This window comes from Geospiza fortis, unplaced genomic scaffold (assembly GCF_000277835.1).
Source record: "Geospiza fortis unplaced genomic scaffold, GeoFor_1.0 scaffold43, whole genome shotgun sequence".
Classification (NCBI taxonomy): domain Eukaryota; kingdom Metazoa; phylum Chordata; class Aves; order Passeriformes; family Thraupidae; genus Geospiza; species Geospiza fortis.
Genome location: NW_005054431.1, coordinates 698433 through 722263, shown reverse-complemented (window position 1 = coordinate 722263; position 23831 = coordinate 698433). Strand labels below are relative to the sequence as shown.

Below are 23831 nucleotides of genomic sequence, written 5' to 3'. Positions count from 1 at the left end.
ATGCCACAAATTTCAGAAGTTACTGAAAGCTCTCTCTCCCTCTCAGAAGGTGCTTGGGATCTCACAGGAACCAGCTGTGACTCCTCACTGCTTTTGCTAAAAGATTTATGCAAGTGGTGAGTAATGAGACTCCCTGCCCAGCATCTTGGTCCTCCACATCTCAAGCAGCTGCCTGGTGCAGTGGCTTTAGAGTGAGTCACTCTCTCCCACTGGGGCCTTGGAGCCAGTCCCTTCTTTGGGGCAGAAGAAGGGAGAGGATAAAGAAAAAAAAAACAGGCTCTGCATGAAAGCAGAAGGCTTGAATGTAAGCCCTTTGTTTCAAATCATCCTTTGTCTGGAAGTTTCTTCTGAAATTTCCCATTATCTCCGTTTCAAAGTTTCAGTCCACCACAAAATCTGTTGTCCCCCAGCTCTGCCTGCTTTGGGGATGGCATTAAGCTCTCACACAGTGATTCCCACAGTGCCTGACAACAAAACTGTGCTGCCCAGCACCTGGGCTCTCAGTGAAACCCCCAGCTCTCACTGTGTGTCTCAGACCTCATGGGTGTCTCTCCCTCCTCACCTGGACATGCAGTCACAGCACAGCGCCTCTGTGCTTATTCAAGCTGTTGCTGTCTTCACAAAGACAAATTGTGCATTTGAGAAAGGGGATATCTCCTTCATCCTGCTCAGGCTCCTCACTCCTGTTTCGTGGTTATGAGTCTCTCTGCTGGAAAGTCTCAAAATGTTAGTTTTAATTTGTGGTCTTAAGAAACCTCAATCCTCAATTTTGAGCATTTTGTTCGCTTTTAAAGAGGAATGATATTTATTGAAACACATGAAAAACAAAGTGAGTAAATTCAATTTAAAAATTATATTCGCTAGTTTCAGTAGAGCAGCCAACCTGGACAACTTTTAAAGTACAGTTAAGTTCAGGATTTTAACTTCAGTAGTGTTATGGGTACAAAATTACATTGTATGAAATGTCTTTATGAAAATAAGAGTGGCCCAGACTAATAATACATGATTTAAAATCTAAAAGCCTTGTTAAAAACCCCTGAAACTTCCTCCCCTTTGATCACAAGTGCTTTTCACTCTTCAAAAACCACATGGGTCTAAGTTTCTGAAACATTATCTGTGTGTTTCATTTCATACCTCCGAGGCTTTTGCCAGACCTTTTCTTTCTTTTTTTTTCTTTTTTTTTCTTTTCTTTTCTTTTTTTTTTCTCTGAGAGGTACCTAATCATGTATCTGATGGGGCCTGAAAAGGTTTCAGGTTAGAGACATGTTGAGTACTTGCAGCTCCTTGGAGGCCAAAATCAGAGGGAAAATTTTTCAAGTGTTAACATATAGGACTTATATTAACGGGTTTAAATTAAAAAAAAATGAACAGCTGTTGCTGAGCATTTATGCTAATTTGTAAAAGAGATGAAAATATTTCATCATTAAGAAAATGATTAATATAATTTCAATAATTTAAAATGTATATTTTTAATAGATACATATTTAATAATTAATTATTTCAGAGAGCTATAGGAGATTTACTTAATCCTGTATTTCAGCCTCCCATCTCTCCAGGTCTAATTCACTGGACTTTGTAGAAATCCTGTCACAGACTTCAGCTGACTTTGGATGGACCTTTTTATCCCACAGCAGCCATTGAACAAATTGCACTCCAGAAATGCACTAATCAAAACGCATTCAGGTTTTTAACTTGCATACCTTCAACAAAGCTGAACTTGATGAGCTCTGTACACAGAGGTGGTTGGATTTTTTGAAACATAAATCCCCTTTTTGCTGAGAAACACAGATTTATTAAAGCTGAATTCTTTCATAGACCTGTATTGGTTTTGGCGAATCTTTCAGCAAAACATTTTTCACTCTGACTCAAAACACGTGTTGACCGTTTCGCTCTGGATTTGCCCATTCTCTTTCCCATTTTCCTCTCTCATTTTGACTTTGTTTCATGCACCTTTATTGCTTCTCTTTTGTTACACCACTTTGGTTTGGCATCACGGCTCAATTTTAGCAGGAGATTGGAAAATTCCAGTTCTGGTCTGGTGTTGCCATGCGTGTTCCTCAGAAATGGAGTCTCCACACTGCTTTGATTGTTCCAATCCAGCCCTGTCGAGAGCAGATCCAAGTCTGCCACTGCTCGGGGCTGAGGCCCTCTTGCTTTGACGCTTCATCCATCTAAAGCTCAAAATCTGTTCTATAGGAGAAATATAGGAAATTATGACCTCCACAGGGCTTTGGGGTGTCCTACAGCACCGCCATGGCAGGCTCAGGAAGCATCCACAGTGCTCCTCTTGTCCTGCAGCAGGATAAAGGATAAAGGCTGCTGGGCACAGCTCAGAAGCTGGCAGGAGAAACGCTGTCTTCCCCTTCTGCTGCATGTGACTTAGCTTGGAAAACCTCGAATAGCCAGGCAGCTCTGTCCTTCTCCACAGCAACCGTCGGTAGCTGCGTGTCCCAGCTATTTCCTGGATGAGGGAATTATTTCCAGCCTGATGTCAGGGGCTGTGTTACGGGAGATCTGTGGATTTCTGATCAGTTTGGGAACGGACGCGGAATAATGAAGACATCGGGCGTGGCGAAGCACAAGGAGCAGAATCGCCAATCTGAAGGGGGAAAAAAACCACAAAAAGAAATTTATATCTGAGGAAGCGCAGTGCTGGACATAATAAACAGAGTGTATGCTCCAACATTTCAGAGTCCAGTATCAGAATGGGGAAATGCCTTTGGGCAGGTGAGGATCCCAAGGTCAGGGCACTGAGCACAGCTTGTGCAGGGCTGCTGGCTCTGTTCAGGCTGCCTCTCTGTGAAGGTGAAGAAGTGCAAAGAGATTACCCCCAGAAAACCATTCTCCAGCCTTTTGTTTTCTTCTCAGGAGAGTAGATTTATGTTCTTCTCTCAGATGTGCCGTTTGTCAAGTCCCCCACAGCTGCAGAGATCCCTGGTAATTTCTTGGCCCAGGTGTGGCTGCAGTAAATCCCTGCCTCTCCCTGCTGGGCTCATGGTGAGCAGCACACCAACAGGTCCTTGCAGCTTCCTCACCCCACTCTTCCTCAGGGGTTTGAGAGCTCAGTTAGACCATGCTGAAAACTGCAAGAAGACCTCAATCCACTCCAAACCAGCCCGTGCTGTTCATCTCTGCAGTGTCTCACCCTCAGAAGGAGGGGAAGGATGTGGTGGATGGGTGCAGCTCAACCTTTTAAGCGCTGCATAAAGTAGGTGCAGAGATTTATCAACCGGACTGATGTATGAGGAGCCGCTGTTTGGAGCACCATGAAGTGCTGGGGAGGAGATGCTTCTTTTGCCTGAGCAAGTGAACTTGCATTTGCCTGAGTGATTCAAAACTGGGTGCTCTAAGAACAACCTCTGAGTGCAAGCATTGTGGCCAGACAGAGAGAGGAAAGAGAGGAAGACACAGCTGGAGGCATTTTCCTTTCAGTGCCTCAGGTCACTGGGTAGGTCAGGTAACAAGGATAGGATGAGGAGCAACCATGTCAAGAGGTGGAAGGTCCACCCCTATAAGTGTCCAAGTGCAGAAAAAATGAATTGATTTTGCTCTTTGTCACCTTTGCTGTGGGGTCTGGGCATCACCCATGGCACACAGGGGTGATTTCCCCCCTTTCACACCAGGTGGGGGGAGCAGAGCACCAAGAATTCTGCTCTCAGTTCTTACCCAAGTGACAATCTTGGCCCTTTTTGTTCTTCAATTGTTTTTTTGCAGTCACAAAGCAAAGATTATTGCTTTTATTTGGTGCTGGGTTACAGATTTAATTAGGAAGAGCTGACTAAAGAGGCTTGCTGATTTTTTGTTGTTGTTGTTGTCCTCTCTGGCAGTTTCATAATAAATAATGTGGAAAGAGAAATGTTCTTTGCTATTGTTCTTTTGTGGATAGATTGGCAGGTTATTATTCGTTCGCAGAACTACACTTGCATGTGGGGAAACCAGGAGATAACATATCTTTCCCCCTTCAACCATCTGACTTCAGAAGTTATGAAATAGCAAGTGGTTTTACTTAAGAGTGTTTGTGTTCACAGAGCTAAAAGAGCTGCTGCCTCTGCTGTTTTGTTAGCTGGAAGAAAAGACCTTGGGCAGTGGCATAAAGAGGATGCAGAACTTTTCATTATAAGTTTTACTTGCAAATAAGACAGCCTGATAGTTTTCAAATTTCTGGATACTTTTAAAGAATCCTGTTGGTTTTCTCTGATATGGCACATGCTTTGTAAGCAGGAACAGATCCTGCACTTAAATTTTCATATTTTTCTCATTACATTTGGCTTTTGATTTTGACGTCAAAACAGAGTGTAGGTGAGTGGGAGTGTGCACCTGGAGTTACAGAGAAATTCTTACAGCTGCACTGTCAGATTTTGTATTCTGCTACCAAAAGTCTCATTATTTATGAACAAAATCCCACATGCCCTGTGCACCACTGCTTCTGGAAAAGTGTGAATGAGCAGGTGCTGGATCAGTGCCATGATCAGAGGCTTCTTGCTCAGTCTGTAACTCAGAGCACCAATTTTTGTCCTTTCTTTTTTTTCTTTTTTTCTTTTTTCTTTTCTTTTTTCTTTTATTTCTTTTTTTTTTTTTTTTTTTTTTAATTTGTTCTTAATCTTAGACTTGTTCAGCTTGGAAGGCTCTGCCAGTAATTTAAACTCCAGCTGGCAAAACTTTTGGACTCAGGGGAACATTCAAGGCTGTCCTCTCTGCCAGGGTTGGTAGCAGGGAAGGAAGAGACACCAAGAAGAAACAAATTAACATAAAAAAATGCAAAAATGAAGCAAGGCATTCGCATTGTGCTTAAATTGGGCTCAAAGATTTCAAACATTAATTTTGAGCATCTCAACATTATTTATATTTTGTAATAATTTATTTTGGCTGAAATTCACAGAAAGAATTCACTATTTCCAGCTTTTGTTCCAATTTAAAGCAAATTTTTGTTGTTTTGGCTGTTAGCAATGACTCAAAACAATCTCTTCCTACAGGTTCCATGTCCTTTCAGGGTTTTAGGTACATACCTAAATGTAAACAGATAAACAGTGTTTCTGAGTGCAGAAAAATTGCTCAAGTAGTTCAAGTTAGGTACATGGGTAGATCTGGTAATTGTTGAAAAACAAAGTAAAGAAATTATAATATATATAATTTTTAAAATAAGCATTTCTCCTCCATGAAGTACACTAATACTAATACCAAATTAAACAGTACAGAACGTACTAAAATTCTCATCTGGTACTTGCAAAGTTAAACCATGTCTGAAGTTGTGCAGTTTGATTTCCCTGAGAAAACAGTAAGTTTCAATATTGCTCCATAATTTTGAATCCTTGTTTAAGTCATGGGGGAAAAGAAGAAGAAGAAAATGCTGTGCAGTAAAATCATAAAATAAATAAATAGGGAGTGAAAAAGTATAACATCTCTGCTAAGTCATACAGCCCTTCCAAAATCAACTTCATGCATGTTGTTCAATGTAGAAGGAATTGATTAAAACAAAACAAAAAATAGATAGTGTGTGATATGAGCAGCTGTTGGTGAGATAATTTGCTTTCTTGCTGCTAATATGTTCATGCATTTTATTAGGAAAATCTGTCTCATGTCTTGAACCAGAAGGAGGACAAAGGAGATAGCATATTGCATGCATGATGCAAGGAGTACAGTAATGCAAAACATCTGGGTGGAGTGGAGGACAGCTCAAACTGGTGTTGTCTACTAAAAAAGCAACCTTCCCTTTGTTTATTCTTTTTTTCTTTTTCTTTTCACACAGAAAAAAAAAATAACATGGATATATTTCTCATTGAATAAGCACTGTCAGGTTTTTTTTTTATCCACTCAAATAAGTTTGCACTCCTGAATGATGTGAGTGAAAAAACTTGCATGTAATTGTTTAGACAAAGTGACTTTAGGGTCACTCTAGTTGATTTTAACCAGAGCTGAATTGCACACAATTTCCATGGGAGAAAATCTGGCTGTTTATTGATAAACTCTTAAAAAATATGGGCTCTACTTATAACACTCTATAACACTCTAAAGGTAATATTTATTGATTCAGTTATTAATATAAGCAAACCAAATATGCTTGGTGTTTTTTCAGGTTGGCATAATAAATGTGTACCTATTCTGCCAAGTCATTAGCAGATAATAAGTCATGAATAATAAATATCTGCATCCCAGGCATAAATATCTGAACTTTTGGGACTTCCAAGCATTTCTTGGAAATGTGGGAGCTGCGTAAGTGGTTGTGAGTAAGTGTACACAATTTCCCAGCAGCGATGAAATAAACTTACCTTTTTTTTTCCACAGATTAAAAAAAAATTATCTACACTGCCCTCATTTTTGTCTAGTTCTGTTAGAGGGTATTAACATTTTAATATTTGTGCGGAGGGTGATCCTGATGGCCACTCAAAGTGTGGCAGCTGAAGCCTGAGTGTTTGTGTTGGCTGCAAAACCAATTCCCTCCACATTAAGGAAACTGATCCTGTGATTAGAAGGGAGAGATTGAGACTTTGCTGCTTCCTTTCCATTTTGCCATTAAAAAAAAAAAAGTAAAAATTGCTGTTGAAGAAAATTTATTAATTCTTTGGTAGAGATTTAACAGCTACCACTCAGCAGCACACACCATTTTTGTGTCTCCTTCACTTCCCAAGCTGTGAGGCAAAAATTGTAGGGTTTGAACCAGCCCCATGAAAGCAGAGAGGGGAGGAAAGAATATTTTAACTTAAATAAGTAAGAAGCATTTTTATATATATAATATGTAGCTAGATCTTCTTTGTAAGATCACAAAAAATTTTAATTTGTGGCAGGGAAGGGAATCTGCTCCTTTTTTTCTGCTGGCAAAGAACACCACCTCTTCTAAACATGGTGATGTCATATTTTCTTGCCCTCACAATTTCCTTTTCACTTTCACTTCTCATTCAGGAAAGCTGAAATATTGACCCTTTTACCTCATTTTCCTGCTTTGTAATTCTACACGTTCTTCTAGAAATTTTGAGCAGTCATCCTCTGACCAGCCCTGGTCTTTTGCAAAGGTGGCATTTTCAGAGCTGAGTGTGTGAAACGGAACAAATATTTGTGTCACCCTGAGTTGCGCATGCAGAATTCGTATCTGCAGCTATCAAAGGGGCACCTAATTAGCCATGGGCATTTTAAAAACCTGGTTTGTGCATGCATGTTGCCCATGCTTGAGTATAAACTATAAAATAATGTAATTGTTTTGATTTCTGTCTGCAAGGGGAAGAGACTTATTTGACCTATTACATGCTAAGCAAGATTTTATTTTGCAAGAAGTTCTAGGTGTAGTCATGTCTGTCTGGTAAACAGTGAGTCCTCATAATCACAGACTGTTTAATGAATTCTTCATATGCTTAGTGTGATTTAAAAGCTGTATTTTGATCTTTATTTGCATCCTTATAAGACTTTTGACTCTCAGTTACTTAGCAGTAAACAGCATTTGTTTAAGACATTCACATCTTCCACCCATCTGCTCCCATTGCCCTTGTGAAGATTACTGACCTGGGAAAACTGGCAGAAGGGAAGATGGTTCCAACCTGGGCTTTTCCTGAGGAAAACCTCTTTTCTGAGCACTCAGTCTTCCCAGGAATTTAAAATCTGCTGACACACCTTGCAGTGTTAGCACACATTTCCTCCTCAGATGGCATGGAAATGTGGGCTAAAAGGAGTGGACAAGCAGCAAGGCCACCAGGTTGTTTAAAACATCACAATTTGTTTCACTGGAAGGACATTTCTTTGTGCCTCCTGTTCATCTAGGATAGAAACTCCCTCACCTTTTCCATCATCCAGAGGGTTCAGCACTTTGCCTTTGCATGTTCAGCGCTCCCATGGAAGCATTTCTGTGTGTGGAGGAGTTTCAGATGTGCATCTTTGAAGTGTTTTCAAAAGATCAACATCATTTTAGTAGTATTAAGTTTGTGATCTTACGGTTCAACATTCTCACCTTTCCCCACAATAAATTTCTCCCAGCATAATTTAAAGGCAGGGCAGCAGCAGCATTTTCTGGTGGCATGCTTGATCCTGCTGCTTGAGCACACTCTCACTGCAGTGAGGATTCCTTTTTGCAGCTTGTAATTATGTGCTGAAAATAAGCTAAAGCATTGTTTCACTCCCTTTATACATCTGAGCTGGATGCTGCATCGAGCCTTGAAGAAAACCCACAGCTCTCCTCATTTGTGACAGCTCGAAATAAACCTTCACGTCCCCAGATCAGTACCTGGCAGGCTGATGGTCACTCATGTAACACAAGGACTTCTAGGGGTAATTACATAAACCACAAATATGAAGAATATTGCTGTTTTTTTCATTTCATCTGACTTCTAAGTTAGGCATTCTGCAGCTTTGCAGTGTTTTATTGCATATCCTTCAATGCCCTAAAGAACTACCTAAAGCCTTTGAGACTTACACTTACTTTTCAGCATGGTCTTTATTTTTTGTTGGGGACATTCAAACTAATGAACTAAAGTGTCTTGTGTACTAACTGTACCTTTTTTTTGTTTTTGCTTTTTTTTTTTAAAGCTAAAAAAGTCACAACAGAGCCCACAACCATTGAGCCTGTGACATCCCTGAGAACTGACAGCCTGAGATCATCTCCTGCTGGAGCTCCTCTTGAACCTCCCATCTCTGAGACCCCGCTCACTGAAGTGCCTGCCACCCAAACAGTTTCTTTGGAGGAAACAACCCCAGAGTCTGAGGAGGACACAGAAATGACTACTGATGTGGCTGAGGAGAAAAGGGAGATGGAGGTGCTCATGGAGAACATTCCTCTCACCACCCTCCTACCTCAGACTGTCACCAACGGCGAAATATTCACTGATGACACACTGGGCAGGACTGAGTACGATGTCTCACCTGGGCCAACAGACACCACGGCCCCAGATTTGGGGCTGGATCACACTTACTCTGAAGCAGAGGAACAAGGTAGGTCTGAAAGCATTGAGGACGCTTTCTTGACCTCTGTAATTTTTCAGGATAGCACAGCTGTAGCTAAGAGTTCCACTGGTTTTTGGGAAGATGCTGAGACGGGAGATGCGCAGAGGCATGATGTTGATAATCAGACTGAGCAAATAGAAGTGGGCCCTCTGAGGACAGCTACAGATAGCTTCTTACAGACTGCTCGGAGGGAGGCTGCCAGGACAGGAACTGCAGACTCACTGACAAAGGACTATGTGTCTCACCGTGCCCACCTCACAAATGCACCCACGAGAAAATCACTGGAGGCAAAATCTGATGAGAAACTTACAACTGTTGTGATCCCTAAAGCTCTGCTCACTGCTGAGTCTGCAGAGAGGGAGGGCACTGAGAGCATGCACACCGCTGTGTCTGGCACTGATTCTGGGGTGGCTGCTGGTCATTACCCAAGACCAGAAGTGCCTGCTGCATCAGAGACACTCCTAGATGAGCAAGCAGTAACCACTGGACAGTTTTCTGCAGCAAAAGAGTCAACACCCTGGGTTAAATTCAGCTCTGCAACAGCATTTGACAGCGAGGCCTCAGCTCAAGGGAGCAGAGAGGACGTGAGGGATGTGCAGCCCACCGTGGCATCTGGAACATCTGTATCCTTTTCTGTGTCAGCTGCTGATCAAACAGAATCTGAGGCCATCTCAGGAAGCACCGATGCCCTGTCAACTTTTGGAGAAGGCACCATGTCTCTTATCCCCTCATCTCAGCAGACAGAAGAATCAGCTGTCTTGGAGGAGCAGGAGGAAACAGAACGGCCAGAAATGAGGACAACAGATGAGGAGGTCCCTCATTCCAGAGCTGCCATTCCTCCATGTATTGCAGGAGAATCTGAGGGATGTTCTGCAAGGGAGAAGATCAAACAGGCCCCTCCAGGTTCTGGCACGTGGCTGCCAACAGATAAAGAGGAGGGGTATATGACAGAAGAGTCATCTCACGCTGGAACAGTGATTGAGTTTGCTACAGAGGATGGCTTCTCTGGAATGGAGCCCACATCATCTCCAGGGCACATTGTGGAATCCACAGTGCATCCAGGAGCTCCAATTTCAGCAGCTACAGATGCAACTGAGACAAGCAGGGAGTCAGCAGAGACCACAAGGGATGAAGAAGTGGTATCATCTGATTTTGGCCAGAGCAGAGACACTACAAGTGTGTCCCACACGAGCAGCTCCTTGGATTTGGAAACGACCATAGCATCCAAAATACCAGTGGAAGAAAGTAGTGCAACCATAGGGTTTTTTAGCTCCCCAAGTGTAACTGTATTGCCAAGTGCTGTGCCCACAGCTGTGGGGGTAACTGAGCGCAAAGGAGATGAGACATCAGGGACAGAGGGAACTATTAAATTTACAGGTGTAACCAAGGTAGATACTGCAGTTCCACAGAAGGAGTATGATGCTTCCCTAGTTCCAGTTACTGTAGAGAGTGAGGTCACTAGAGATATGCCAATTACTGATCAGACTCCTTTTGATGATGTCTTTCATACAGAAGCAACAGAAGCAACTGCAAAACATAGCGAGGTGTTCCCAGAACTCTCCACACTGGACCAAGGTTTGGAGCCAAGAACTGCCACACTGTCTGTGACATCTGCCCACACACACGAGCCAGAGATGTCACCAGGATCTGAATGGGCTCAAACAGCAGTTCAGGAGACACTGGATGAGACAGGCTCAGCTTATGAGGAGATGTACCCAGCCACAGAGGCAGCTGTGCCTGCAGTGACATCCACAGACCACGGAGGAGTTCTGGCACCTGAGGAAACCAGCACCTGGTTGCACCTCTCGGCGACTCCAACAGCTGGAACTGCTCCTGACCAGGATGAGGAGGTCACTGAGGTGATGCCCATAACTGCTGGAACTGAAACAGAGACACAGGAGAGCCCAGGAACCCCCACCAGGGAGGAAGATGATGCAGTGAGCTGGGATTCTGTGCCACCCTCCCACACGACGCCAGCAGGAGGTTCCACTGTGGAAAGCATTACTGACCTGGCTCTGGGAGCTTCTCCAAGCCATGCTACAGAAGGCTCAGGAATGACTATAGAACCTGAGGAAACCAGGCCAGCTGTATTTGCAGCTACTGCAACAGACAAGGCAACAACTCCCAGCAGCATGACAACACCTTCCCTCGGTGCTGTAGACAAAGCTCAGCCTACATCTGCAACCAAGCCTTTTGTCACTCCAAAGTCTCCACGCATCATTCCCGGGGAAGAAGAGGAGGTAACAAGCCCTGACATCATCATAATTGATGAATCTGTGTCTCCCAGCAAAGCCACTGCTGAGGATGATCTGCCAGGGAAGATGCTGGAGCCGGAGATCGATAAGGAATATTTCACAGCATCCACTGCCACGGCGGTGGCACGACCTACTGCTCCACCCCAAGTGAAGGAGGCCACAGAGGCCTTGCAACCTCAGGAGGTGTCTCCTTCCACTTCACACCCTGATAATGACATAAGATTGTATGTTATTCAAATCACAGGCAATGACACAGGTAAGATTTTGCCCTTTAGACCCGCAGTCCATCAGAGTGGACAGTTTGTCATGTCAAACAGGTGTGCTTTAGGATGTGCTGGAGATGTTTCTTGGATCACTGAAGGATGCAAAGTACCACTTTTGTCTAGACAGCATCTTGCTGAATATTGGTAGGTCTATTTTTCTGTCAGTTTGAAGCCCCTCAGAAATGTATTTCATATTTGCTGTGTGGTAAGAATTATTTCTACATGAGAATGAATATGAAACTGTTTTATTTCTTTTTAAAAGTCATGATGGCTACAGTACAGTTTTCTTTTTTTAATGTTGTCAAGTCACCAATTTAACTCCAGCTGTCTGTGAAACAAGCATTTTAATTTCACAGCTTCCATTCCATGCATTACTAGTCCTAAACGAAGCACTAGATTATTTTAACATTCCATTGGTCTGTAGCAATTAACAATGCCATGTACAGTGTAGTCAGCTAAAAAATGGTTAAAGCACTCTACTGCCTCCTGTGATTTGGAGGAATGGGGTTTTTTTCATTTTTTTTTTAAATAGCATATCATGGCATTTTTTAAAATCCATCTTAGGGAATATGTGGTGCACATTGATGCAATATTTAATTCTGCCACATTTTTTAGCTGATGGTTCTGTACATGTGTATGTAGCTTCAATTCCATGGGTATCCAGAACAGAAACTTCTAAAGTAGCAGTGAACTGTTGGGGTTGATGATGAATATGTCTCCATAATGCAAATGTTGAAGGGTGTGCAGTTTTACATCAAAGAGTCCTGTCAACTGACTATTATTTAAGATGTCATGGTAAAACATTATATTTTAAAACAAAAAGCAAAGGAACTGACAGGCAGAACAAAGCACAGAATTTCTGTTAGGTTCCATGTTTTATGGTGTTTAATTGTCTTATGGTTGTATAATAATTATTTTATTTTTTTTAAAGGAACACGGTAAAAAATGGATTTTTTTTGGTCATATATAGCTTAACTACATGCATGTCTTTTGAATGGCTGTGTCAGAAACTGTTTTCTCTTTGGTTCTTGGCCAAAACCTCCGTGCCTCTGAAGAACTCATCCAGCAGAATTCATAATTTATGGGAGTCTTTTGGATGGTTTTTTCAGGTTTGTTCTTGGTAGGGTTCCATTCAAAAATCAAAAACCAGTAGTGGTTTTTCCCTTGAGATGTGCCATATCCTGTTTGGACATGCAATACCTTGGCTTAGTATCTTTTTACACATTGTGCTTATTATCCTACTTTATGTTTACAGGGTGCAAATCTGCACAAATTAGCAATAGTAGCTTAGCCTTCTATTTCAGAAAATGATAGTTCTGAAACTTTTGTTTCTGTGGCATATTATCATTATTTTGTCTTTATACCTTACCAGTGCCTTGGGAGTCTCTGTTCAATGATACAAGTCCAGTAAGTCAGAGCAGAAGGGTAATTTCTGAGGACAAGACTTAACCCACATATTAAGTCCTTTTGTACCTGTGGAAGTTCACTTAATTTGACTTAATGATGAGTAGCTGGACTAGGTAATAGTAAGTTTTTTTTCCTATTAGGTGTTTGAGTTATGCTGCCATTTATTTCCTACAGGAGGGTGGGTTGTGGTGGGCAGCTGCGTGTTCCAGGTGATGGGAAGAAGTAGGATGGTTTGGAAGGATGTAGATGTAGGAATTCTCTGCATCTACATCGAGAAGAGCCTCATTTTACACCTTTTTTTTTTTTTCTTTTCAGAATAGTGCGGTTACTGTGATTCATTAAGTTAGGATTTGGTTCAAAGTGGATTATCTGAAGGACAGAGTGTGCAGATGCTCTTCATAGCTGCTGTTTCTTACTCTGCCTTGGGTGATCAGATCTTTAGGACAAACTTTCTTCAGGATTTGTCTTCTTCATCCTCACAAACTTTCAAAGCTGTGCATGCATTTCCCAGGTTGAGCTGTGCATATGTGTCAGGATGTGTGTAAGCAGACATAAAGTTATAAATCCTTAAAAATCTGCCTTTAAGAATTATTTAGTCTGTGTGGAGAGGAATAAAGTTGATTGTCTTGAAATATTATTAAATTTGTCATATGGCACTATCTGTGCTCTCTTTAAACACAGAGAGCCCCATCATGTGTCTATGCAATTTTAAAAAGGAATTTTCTTCATTTTTCTGTTTTCAGGCCCTGGCAGTGGGAATTCCCCCACTCAGCTATCCACACACTAAAGGCACCCTCTACCTACTGACCCCAAATTCAGTTAGAACTGCCAAAGATTTATTCTCTCTGAGGGTTTGGATTGATTTCTTTTATTGCTGCAGAAATGAAAGACAACATCTGAAAAATCCTGTCAGGCCCAGTTTCCCCTCATTGTTCCTTAGTCCATAAAATTTTCTTTGTGCTGAAGAAAATGCGTATAGGGAGTTATGAAGAGGAATGAATTTGGCAAATTTTACCAACATATGCCTTTCACTAGGATGTAGTTTAACCTCTTATTCTATCACTCTTTATTTGAGAATTAATCCACTATCATAAAGAACTACATAAACTGTACTTCTGGCTTTTTATTCTTCGCTCTTTGAAAACTGTAAATACAGTTTACATAATTACATCTCTGAAAAAACAAAGGTTTTTCTTCCTTTGTCATGTTTTCAAGGTAATACAATTTAGCATTTTTAGATAAAGTTAATCTGTGAGGTTTATAAACAAAGGCCCTCACTGATTTTTAAGTCAAGAGTCCAAAAGGGCCTCCTAAGAAAGGGCAGCTTGCTTAGAAATAACTGTTTCAAATAGGAATTATAATGAGAGGTTATATATAGATGGCATTGTCTATAAACGAATATATTTTCCCTTTTGTGTTTGCAGAAGTGCTGGAACTATTTATGAGATTATTCTTTCCCCCTCATTCTTCACCTCCTTGTTATTCAGCTTTTGCCAGAAGCAACAGTTTAACAGGGAGGCAGGGCTCAGCAGAAATTCAGCACCATGTTTTGTTTCCTATCACTCAATTACAGTAAAAACCTTGCTATTACACAGCTGAATATTGCTCCCTGCAGCTCCATTTGCCATCCACAGCGTGGGCACAATAATATGTAAGTGCTCCATGGAGGTGCCATTAGGCTTTGTCAGGCAGGAGCAGTGTTTTACATTCCACGTGGAAGAGCTGTGCTAAATGTGTGAATTCTTGAGATTTTGAGATATTTTTAGCAGTTTCCATCAAGCAGGACAGAGAGCCTGTGGTGGTGGGGGCAGCCCTGGCTCAGGTGAGCTCACCTGAGAGGCAGGAAGGATTCCTTGTGCCTTCCTCTTCCTCCTCAAACCCTCACCAGACTGGCACCAACTTCTCTGAAGAGCCCTGAAGTCTTTGGGCTGGAATGTGCTGTTGATCTATGGTATGTGTTATGGATGTATGGAATCTCAGGTGATATTATTCTTCATTATTACTGCAGGCTGAAGCTGCACTCGAAAGGTGTGGATTTAAATTCAGCTAAATGAAGTGCCAAGGATATTATTCTGTCTCATACACACATCCCTCTTAATATAAAGTAGTACAGTAACTGGAAGGTGATATTAAATATTATCATTTCTGAGACTTTACATTTATTATTTAGACCAGAAGAAGATTCATCTAGAGGACTTCTTTTCTTATCCTAGAGATAAATAGCTTTACTCCTAGCTTTTAAAATGCATGCTTGCAGTCAATGAAAGCTCTCATAAAGGAAGTTTACTTTTAGATTAAAATAAAAACAAAACAAGGCATGGAAACAGAAGTAATTTGAAGGCCTGGTGGAAGGTCAAACTCAGTTTGAATTCTGGAGGACGTGCTCTAGGGCTGATAAGAAAGGACATAGAGCTGAACAGATATAGCTGTTCATTTGTGTGGCAATACAGCCGTTTTCATTGAGAAAATGTGCAAACAATCCACACACTCCCATGTGGGCAAACATGGGGAGGTGCACAAAGTAATCTGGGTAGTAAGACTTGTTTTTTCTGACAGCCCATGGGCAGATCTCAGGGAGGTATTTCAGTTAATGAGGAAAAACATCCTTGCCCATGAGGAAACGCCCCTTTGTATGGTACAAAAAGGGGTACACAAGTTTCAGAATGGAAGGGGCCTGGGACCTCCATCCACTGGAGTGGAACCAGGAGCTTTTCCCTTGGAATCATGACAGCGAGGAAGCCAAACACCCCTGCAGTGTGAGGTGCTACCACGTGCATGGCTTCCCATGGCATCAGATGGGACACAAGATTTTGTCCTTCTCTATGAGGATGCAGAATTTGCCACCTTGTGCCCTGTGCTCTGATGTTTCCTAGTGCTGCTGCTGCTGGAAGGTCATGGATTAGCAGCTGGGAAAAGAAAAAAAAAATAAAGCAGCCAAACCTGAAGGAACTTTTCAGCTCATAAAGCTTTTATGAGCTGAAAAATGCTTGTGGGGGTGTTGTTTAACAGTGGTTGAGGGGATGCTGGAAACATAACTCCTGTCTGAATCAGGAGTAATTTGCACACCTGCGTTTTTTGGAGACATTTGAAAGTCTTTATTTAGTGAATATGTTTCAAAGTCTTTGTTGGACCCTGGGACTCCCACCAGCTCTGTCTGATTTCTTGTCCCCTCCAGCTTTGAAGAGAGTGAAATTGCAGGAGCTTGTGCTTTGTGGATGTGGATTTTTATGGAAAGAGGTTACAAACCTTTGTGTTTCAACATGTAATTCTCTGACATGCATATTTCTGTCTTAGCAGTGTGAGAGGGCAAGTGAAATTTGAATGAAATGCAGGATGGTAATGAGTCATAGTCATAAACCTTAACAAAGGAGGCAGAATAGAGTCTTTTCAGGTCCATCTTAGGCCTTGCCTTAAAATTCATTTAATCTTCTTGTCTTCACAGCTCCTTCTGGAGGGCTGTCAAAGATCGTCATGGCTCTGTTTAAGCCTGATTCTAATATCTAGCCTGAATTGCTCCTTGGCCAGTTTATACCCGTGTTTATTCTTGCCAGCATTGTCTTTAGCCTGAATAGGTCTTTTTTCTTCCTGACACTTATCCCTTGGTACTTTTATTTCTCTGCTCAGTCTCAGAGAATGACCACGTCCCCTTGCTCAGCCCCCGTTTTTGGGGACTCCTGAGGGGAGAGCATGCGTGGGAGGGTGGGAATGTGCTGGTGCTCTGCAGGAAGGGAAGATGCTGGCCCTGCCCCAGGCCCTGGGGGTGTTGGGGTGATCAGTGCCTCTTCCAGGCGTTGCAAGGGACAGCCTGAAAGTTTGCAGCATCCAGGTTTGCATCTCTCTTCATCTGTACCCACACTGTTCTCCTTTAAGGTGTTCCATTTGTGCTCGCTGGCAAATAATCTCTCTGGACACCATTTGTGGCATACACACACCTGAGCTAGGTGCAATTTTTGGTGTGCCTTTTTTGCTAATTATTGTGTTTGTGTCTCCCCCTTCAGCAGTAAGTCTCTCTTTGTCTTTTGTGTGCTGAAATCACCATTTGGTTTTTTTTTCCCCAAATGAAGGGTATATGCTATTGAAAGCCATGGTTTCTTTACAGGCCCTATTTCAAACCAAGGTTTACTGTAAGGAAAGCTGCTGTCTTGCAGCTAGGCTGACCTGGATTAATTTCTGGTGGGATCTTAAAGCAACTGCAAAAGTGGCCTCACATGGGCAGGACCAATTTCCCACCTTATTAAATGCAAAATATCCTCTTTTATTTTTTTTTCTTTTTTTTTTTTTTTCTTGTTTCCTTAATGGAGGACTGGGCTTGTCTCCTTATCAATTGTCGTGTTCTAAACTTCTTTTCCCAGGGGAGCAGGTCTGACTGGAGTAATTTGCACATCCTGAATGACCAAACTGTCTGTGTTATTAATAAAACCTGCTGTAGAGCTGGCCAGGTTCTTCCTGTGCCTGGAGTAACTGAAGTGTTAAACGCTGGGCAACGTGGCCAGATCCTGATTTCATCTTCCCCAGTGTAATTACACCACAGTAATTCCAATGAGGTGATTGAGAGCAACACTGTGCTGGGGATGTGGGGAGAGTAGGTATCACAATGTCTTCATAACATTTTGCAGATTCTGGGTCGTTGTACAATTGGGTGATTATTTTTCTTCAGAACACATTTGAGTTCAATCCAAAATGGTAGATCTGTTATTAACTAAACCAGTTGGGGTTTTTCTATATTAGAATAGTCTTTTTTTTTTTATTTTAAGCTGGTGATATGGAGGGCTTTTTAAAATAGGTTGTACACCATCCCATATAAATTGAATTTAAAACAGAATAGCAGTGATGTCTTGTATGAAAGCAAAAATAATAACCAAGTAATTTTAATATATTCAAGCTTTTTTGTGCGCTTTTCTCAAAACGAAGGAAAAAACAAAAACAAACCAACTCCACCAGCCCCATATCCAACAGAGCTGAAACTTGATACATAGAAATTTTCACAAGCTAAAACTGAATTAACAAGTGGTCTTTAGGCCACTATTGCTGGCTCTTCCTGAAGAAAGACTTATTATACTTATTATAGAACAATAATTTCTCTTTCCACATTCCTTTCTAGACTTCCATAGATACAAGGAACAGTGCCCTCACATGAAATACTGTTCAGAGGATGCCTACACATTCCCTGCTGTTTTTGCATTGTATCCAAGGAGACGTCTCAGATCTAGACATAGGGATTACACATTTCCAGCTTTCTTATAGCTCTTTGTTTATTCATGAGAGAAATGAAGGAATTTTATTCATAGGTACAATGTAGTTTTTCATACTTCTGTTGTGAAGAACAGGAATTCTTTTTAGAGGTTTTGTTTACATGTGGAGAAAGCCTTTAAAAGTCCTACTGCAGAAAAGATGAGCTGTCTTTTACATGGTGATGCAATATGACTTAATTTTTTTTTTTTGAGGAAAGTGTTTTCATGCACCAAACTTTTCTGACTGTGTCCAGATTGTAACTTTCTTAATATAGAATTTTCAGTGGTGTTTTTTGCACATTTTCAGTTTAATTAGTGGATTATTCCTTGCTAATCCAGCCAGTCTTTTAAAATCTTCCTTGTTTTTTGAAGTGATTAAGTGATAAATTTGATCAATAATATACAAAATACCCACTGGTGTCTTCCAGAATATTTTCCTGCTGCAAGTGAGGATGTGTGCAGACTGGCTGGTTAATATTTTGTGTTGTCTTTGGGAACATGTTGCTGAAGTTATTAATCTTTCTTTATAATTTTTTTCCCCTGCTCACTTCATTAGAACTTTTCTGACAAGCCTTGCATTACTGCTTTTCTTAAATGAGGAGAATTCAGTATGAAAACTTTCTGCTTCCCAAGGAGGAGAAAAGTAGTTGGAATTTCATTCCTGGTAAGGAATGTCTTCCAGTAGTCCCTGCCTGCCTAGGTACCACCTCTGCTATACTTCATTACCTTTTTGATACCCATCATTAGCTCAAAGAGTGCACAAGAAATATTAGTTTTTAACTTTAAACCACACTCTTGGATTTTACGTGTAGCACCTCATCAAGCAGGAATCCCATAGTTTCAGTGGGAGGTTTTTTGGCATTAGAAAAGGAATTTCCACATATTTGATGTAATTTTTTGTTGCTTTTTGCCAGAATAGCAGCAAGGAATGTGCCTATATGTACACAGAGTAGCACTGAGATTTTTGATTGTATTTCATTGTGGGATTTTTTCCTAAACCATTGCTTTTTTTTTCTTGAAAGTGGTGAGTAAAATGATTCTGGGCTTACTTATATATTCACTATCCTGGCTTGTAGTGAGTTTCCAGTCACATGTCTAGTTAAATAGTGAACATTAGAACCAAAATTCATGAGTCCTTGGGAAATGCTGTGGGCACTTGGTCCAACTGACAGGACCAAGGATTAACCCAAAATGTTCTTCAGACGAATATTTGTTCACACTTTAATTGAATTGTTTGTCTTCCTGGCCTATATACAATTTTTTCTTTTTTTTTCAGTTTATTCTGACCACATACAGAGCCTGCCAGGTGTGAACTAATTCTGCAGCAATATTACCATGTTAGCACAGGATGGGGTTTGTGGCAGTACCTTACAGTCAAAAATATGTCTCCCTCTGCTGATTTTCACTGGTGCAGTAACATTACCACAGCAAGGCTTCTATTTTTAGCTGTAGTTGGTTTAAAACCTTTGTTCTCAAGTACTGTCCAACAGAAGTGCCTTTTCCAAAAAACCCCCAAGTGTTTCTAAAAACAAATTAATATTTTTCCAGAACAAATGTTCCAGTTTTGCCAGGAAAAAAAACAAAAACAAAAAGAAAACAAAGCAGAAAAGAAAGCTGAGATGAAAAAAGTTACTGAAAGAAAAAATTATGTGATTCTATGGTTAAACAAACACTCATGTTCTGTAGGCAGTGTTTGAAATTGTGTCTGGTGGAGACACATTTATGTCACTCCAGCTGCAACAGAGGGGAGCTTACAGACTTATGCTGATTTAACTGAGAACCTCTGGTTTATCCCTAGGCTGCTTCAGGTGTTTTATAACCAAAACAATTTTATTAACACCTGTAGATAAATTTATAAAATTTTCACCTTTATTTAATTTTTCTTTTCAGGAGTAGGGGATGATACTGAGAATAATCAATTAAAGTTTTGCAGAATCCTCTCTATCTCCTGAGCAATAGTTGCAAAGTACAGGACTCAGATCTATATGCAAAAATCCTTTTGCCACATATATCAATATCTAGTTATGTATTCACTCTAATTATGAATTCTAAAACTCACTTGAATTTAAGGAGTTATGAAGATACTGCAGTACCTTGAGCTATCATTGCCACTTCTGTAGCAACTCAATTAGTTTTTGCACATGCAGAAAGGTCCAGGACAAGACTGATTTGCCCCAAACAAAATTTTAGTCACATTTCAATGAAGAAAAATGAAACTTAAAAATATATATTTGCCATGGCACAAAGATTGTATTGCCACATGAGAAATAGCTCAAAATAATGTCCCAAAAGAGCAGGGGCTGCAGCTAAAGAATGTGATTTTGGTTCCTTGCTGCATGACCAGTGGGCTTGTGCAGGCATTAAATTAAAAGTGTGGTTATGAAGAACAGGAAAAAATGCTTGAGAAATAGTGGGGGATAAAATGCCAGAAAATCATCATGATAAGCAGAATAAACTTCTCCAGATAGCTGTAAAAAGAGCATTTTGGGCAGAGCAGGTGGGGTAATTGTTATCATAGCTTCAGTTCTTGGAAAAAAAGACGTTCTGTATCCTTCCTTTTCCTTTTCCTTTTCCTTTTCCTTTTCCTTTTCCTTTTCCTTTTCCTTTTCCTTTTCCTTTTCCTTTTCCTTTTCCTTTTCCTTTTCCTTTTCCTTTTCCTGCTGTTTTCCTCTTTTTCTCTCTTTCTCCTCTCATACACACACACACTCATATATGCAAACACCACTGTCTGTTTTAGAGCTTGAACTGTAAAATATTCTCTGGCTTTATTTCTGCCACATAAAATTCCTCTCATGAGACAAATCAAGAAAGAAACATTTAGTACATGCCTTGTACATAAACCAACCTTTATTACTCCTAAAATAATATGATGTCAATCTATTTTTTCCCCAAACTGCCATATTAAGGAGCATACTGTAATTTTTTTTTCCCTAATGCCAAGTGGTTCCTTTTTCCAGTATTACTGGAAAAGGGAAGAGGGGAAAGAATATTCCTTTCAGCCCTGAGCAGCCACAGGTGCAGTCAAAGGGTGAGCATGTGCCTTGAGATTCTAAGCGTAGTTTTCTGACTTTTGCCCAAATTTGTGTTGTGGTAAGTCAATTTTTGATTCTTGCTGGAGGGGACACTCTCTCCCCATACTGGTAGGGCCAGAACTGGTTCTTTCTTGTGCCAGCTGTGTCACGGCAGAAACATTTGAAACAATTAGCAGGATGTAAATGTAACGAAGGGAAGAGTGGCACAGGAAAGCCCAAAATTCATTGGAACCTCAGTGTTTCCACCTCAGTCATGGAATACCACACATGAAATAATGGATGAAGTCATTCTGGTGAGCAGATGCTCTTTCCCAACCAGCTTTTCCTGCAGAGTTGGACTTCCCTCTCCACACACCCAGACACACCAGCTCAGTCAGATACAGTCTGACTCCTTGCTTTGTTTTGGGTTCCATCTGGAGAAAAATGATTTATTGCATGGCAGTTGTTTGGGTTTGGGTTGTTTAGCCCTGCAGAGCTTTAGAATTGTCTTCTCTGTAGGCAGTGGGGGAAATGTTGGAGAAATGTTGTCATTGGAAGGATGCTCACGCCCAGGAGGAGGCTCCACGGGCTGGAGTCGTGTTTTGTTAGTGACATATTGGAGCAGAAAGGAAGTGGGAATGGCTGCCCTCAGAATGTTGCATGACAAATATCCAGGCATTATCCAGGGAGCTGTACCCTGCCCGTGCTGGGGCTCACGGCAAAGCTGCCATTTTTAACAACTTGACATTTCACTCAGTCTGCTTCTTCTTAGCAAATTTATTGTCGGGCGTGGGGGAGAAGAACAAAGGAAACACCAGGAATTGCCAGAGGGCTCCGTGATATGCTTTTATAATAAAACAGTTCCTTTCTTTCTGACATGGTTTGTGCATCATCCTGTCTGCTGCTTTGGAGTCTGGCAGGGCTGAGGGAGCCCAGAGCCCTGTGCAGAGCAGATGTCCCCCTAAGTGACACCCACTCCCCACAGGTGCCTCTGGCTGTGGCCTCCAGCTCCAGCCAGGGGTCCTGTCTGTCAGAAGAAATGCCAGAAAGTGATACTCATGGATTTTGCATGAAAAGCCCCAAATATGGTAAAGCAGAAGGACTGGATAAGTGAATTTCAGTAGGCAAGACTGACCACCCACCTTGAATTGCTTTCAACTCCTACCCAGCCAGCTGTGCAAAAGTCACTCCTTACAATTACTTTCTCCCAGCAGTTTACCTGAATCATTGAGACTTTTATGCAAGGTAAATTTGTATATATATATGTAATGTAATAATCTCTTTTGACTCTCAGAACGATAACAAAAACGTAAATTTTGATAAAATTTAGAAGGTTAAAAAAACACCAAAACAATCCAAACCTCAAATTATTGAAACCTGCCCTGCCTCCTTGAGGATTTTTAAAAGGGAGCCAAAGTTAACAAAATTTTAGAAATATATATGTCCAGCTGGGAAACATTTTAAAGTGAACTAAATAAAACCTTTTGTTTACTTAGAGAGAACAGTAATCAAGACCTGGATTTTACTAGACCTCATCACGTATACTAGTCGTGTTAATGTGAGGTAGAAGGATTAAAAGCATAAAAAATTTAATTATTTCTGGACTTTTTTTTTAAACTTTTGGCTTAGGTGTCTATAATATTAGCCATATTTCTTTAATGCCTCAGACCAGCTCCTTGGCAGTATTTCTACTTTTTCCTGAAGAGGAGAAGGGGTATGCCTGGAGCACTGTTGCACTTTGACCATGCTTAGGTGGGATAATGATACTACAAGATGGCACAAGTTAGAGGAATCACATATTCCAAAGGCTGACACTTGGAATTTTGGTTCACCAGGAAATATCTGTATTTCAAAATATTTTATTTATTTTTTTAAAAAATTAAATTAAAATAACAATATACATTAAAAAAAAGACAAAAAAAACCCCATCAAATTTCTTCTGGGAAGCAAAACAGCACAAAATATATTATCAGATTGATTTATTTCTGTAAAATTGAATGGTTTTGTTCCATTTTGAATGTACTATCTTAAGGGGAAAGAAGACCCTACTTAATAGAAGGCTTTTGATTTTTTTTTTGTACTGGGCACAGCTTTTCAAATCCCTTTTTTTATTTCCTCACCATGCTTTTAAAACTGAATATATGCAATGAAACTGACACATTCCTGTGGAATTGGTTGAGGTTTTGGATTTTTTTTTTTTTCTTGCTGTAAGAATTTCAGCAAGCCATGGTCATAAAGCTGCTCCAATCCTGCCGGCTGTGGATCAGGTTCCTGGCAGAGCTGACGTTCAGGGGAGTCAGGGCATGACATAAAGGTGGTTTAGGTCTTTCCTCATTCTAGAGCCTCTCCCAAGCCCAGGTGTGAGGCTTCACTGGTTTTTCAGAGGGTTTGAACCATCTCAATTCCTCCTGCTTTGAGGACTCCTTGTTGTTTTGCAGGTGGAGCAGAGTGTGGATTTTATCTGTCCATAGGATCTCTCTGGTGGGAAACCTTTGTGACCCCACCATGAGCATCCCAAAAATGGGCAGGGGTTTTGAAACAGCTCACTGAAGCCATTTACAGCTATACATGTGTTTTGTCAAAATCTTCATAGAACCATAGAAAATTGAATGGTTTCGGTTGGGATGGAATTAAAGCCCATCCAGTGCCGCCATGGCAGGGACACCTCCCACTGTGCCAGTGTGCAGCCTGGCCTTGGGCACTGCCAGGGATGCAGGGGCAGCCCCAGCTGCCCTGGGCCCC

At 41.0% G+C, this 23831-nt stretch overlaps 1 protein-coding gene across 2 annotated transcripts in view; it reads left to right on the top strand.

Annotated features, from left to right (window-relative positions):
• Nucleotides 1-23831, top strand: part of VCAN (versican) — a 100062-nt gene that overhangs the window by 36217 nt on the left and 40014 nt on the right. Inside the window, exons 7-8 of one of the 2 annotated variants that reach the window (XM_031061910.1) lie at nucleotides 8509-8910; nucleotides 10435-11433. In XM_031061910.1, coding sequence (XP_030917770.1) covers nucleotides 8509-8910; nucleotides 10435-11433 — 1401 coding nt within the window. Of the gene's footprint in view, nucleotides 1-8508; nucleotides 11434-23831 lie in introns of both variants that reach the window. The other variant, XM_031061909.1, reaches the window with a different exon arrangement.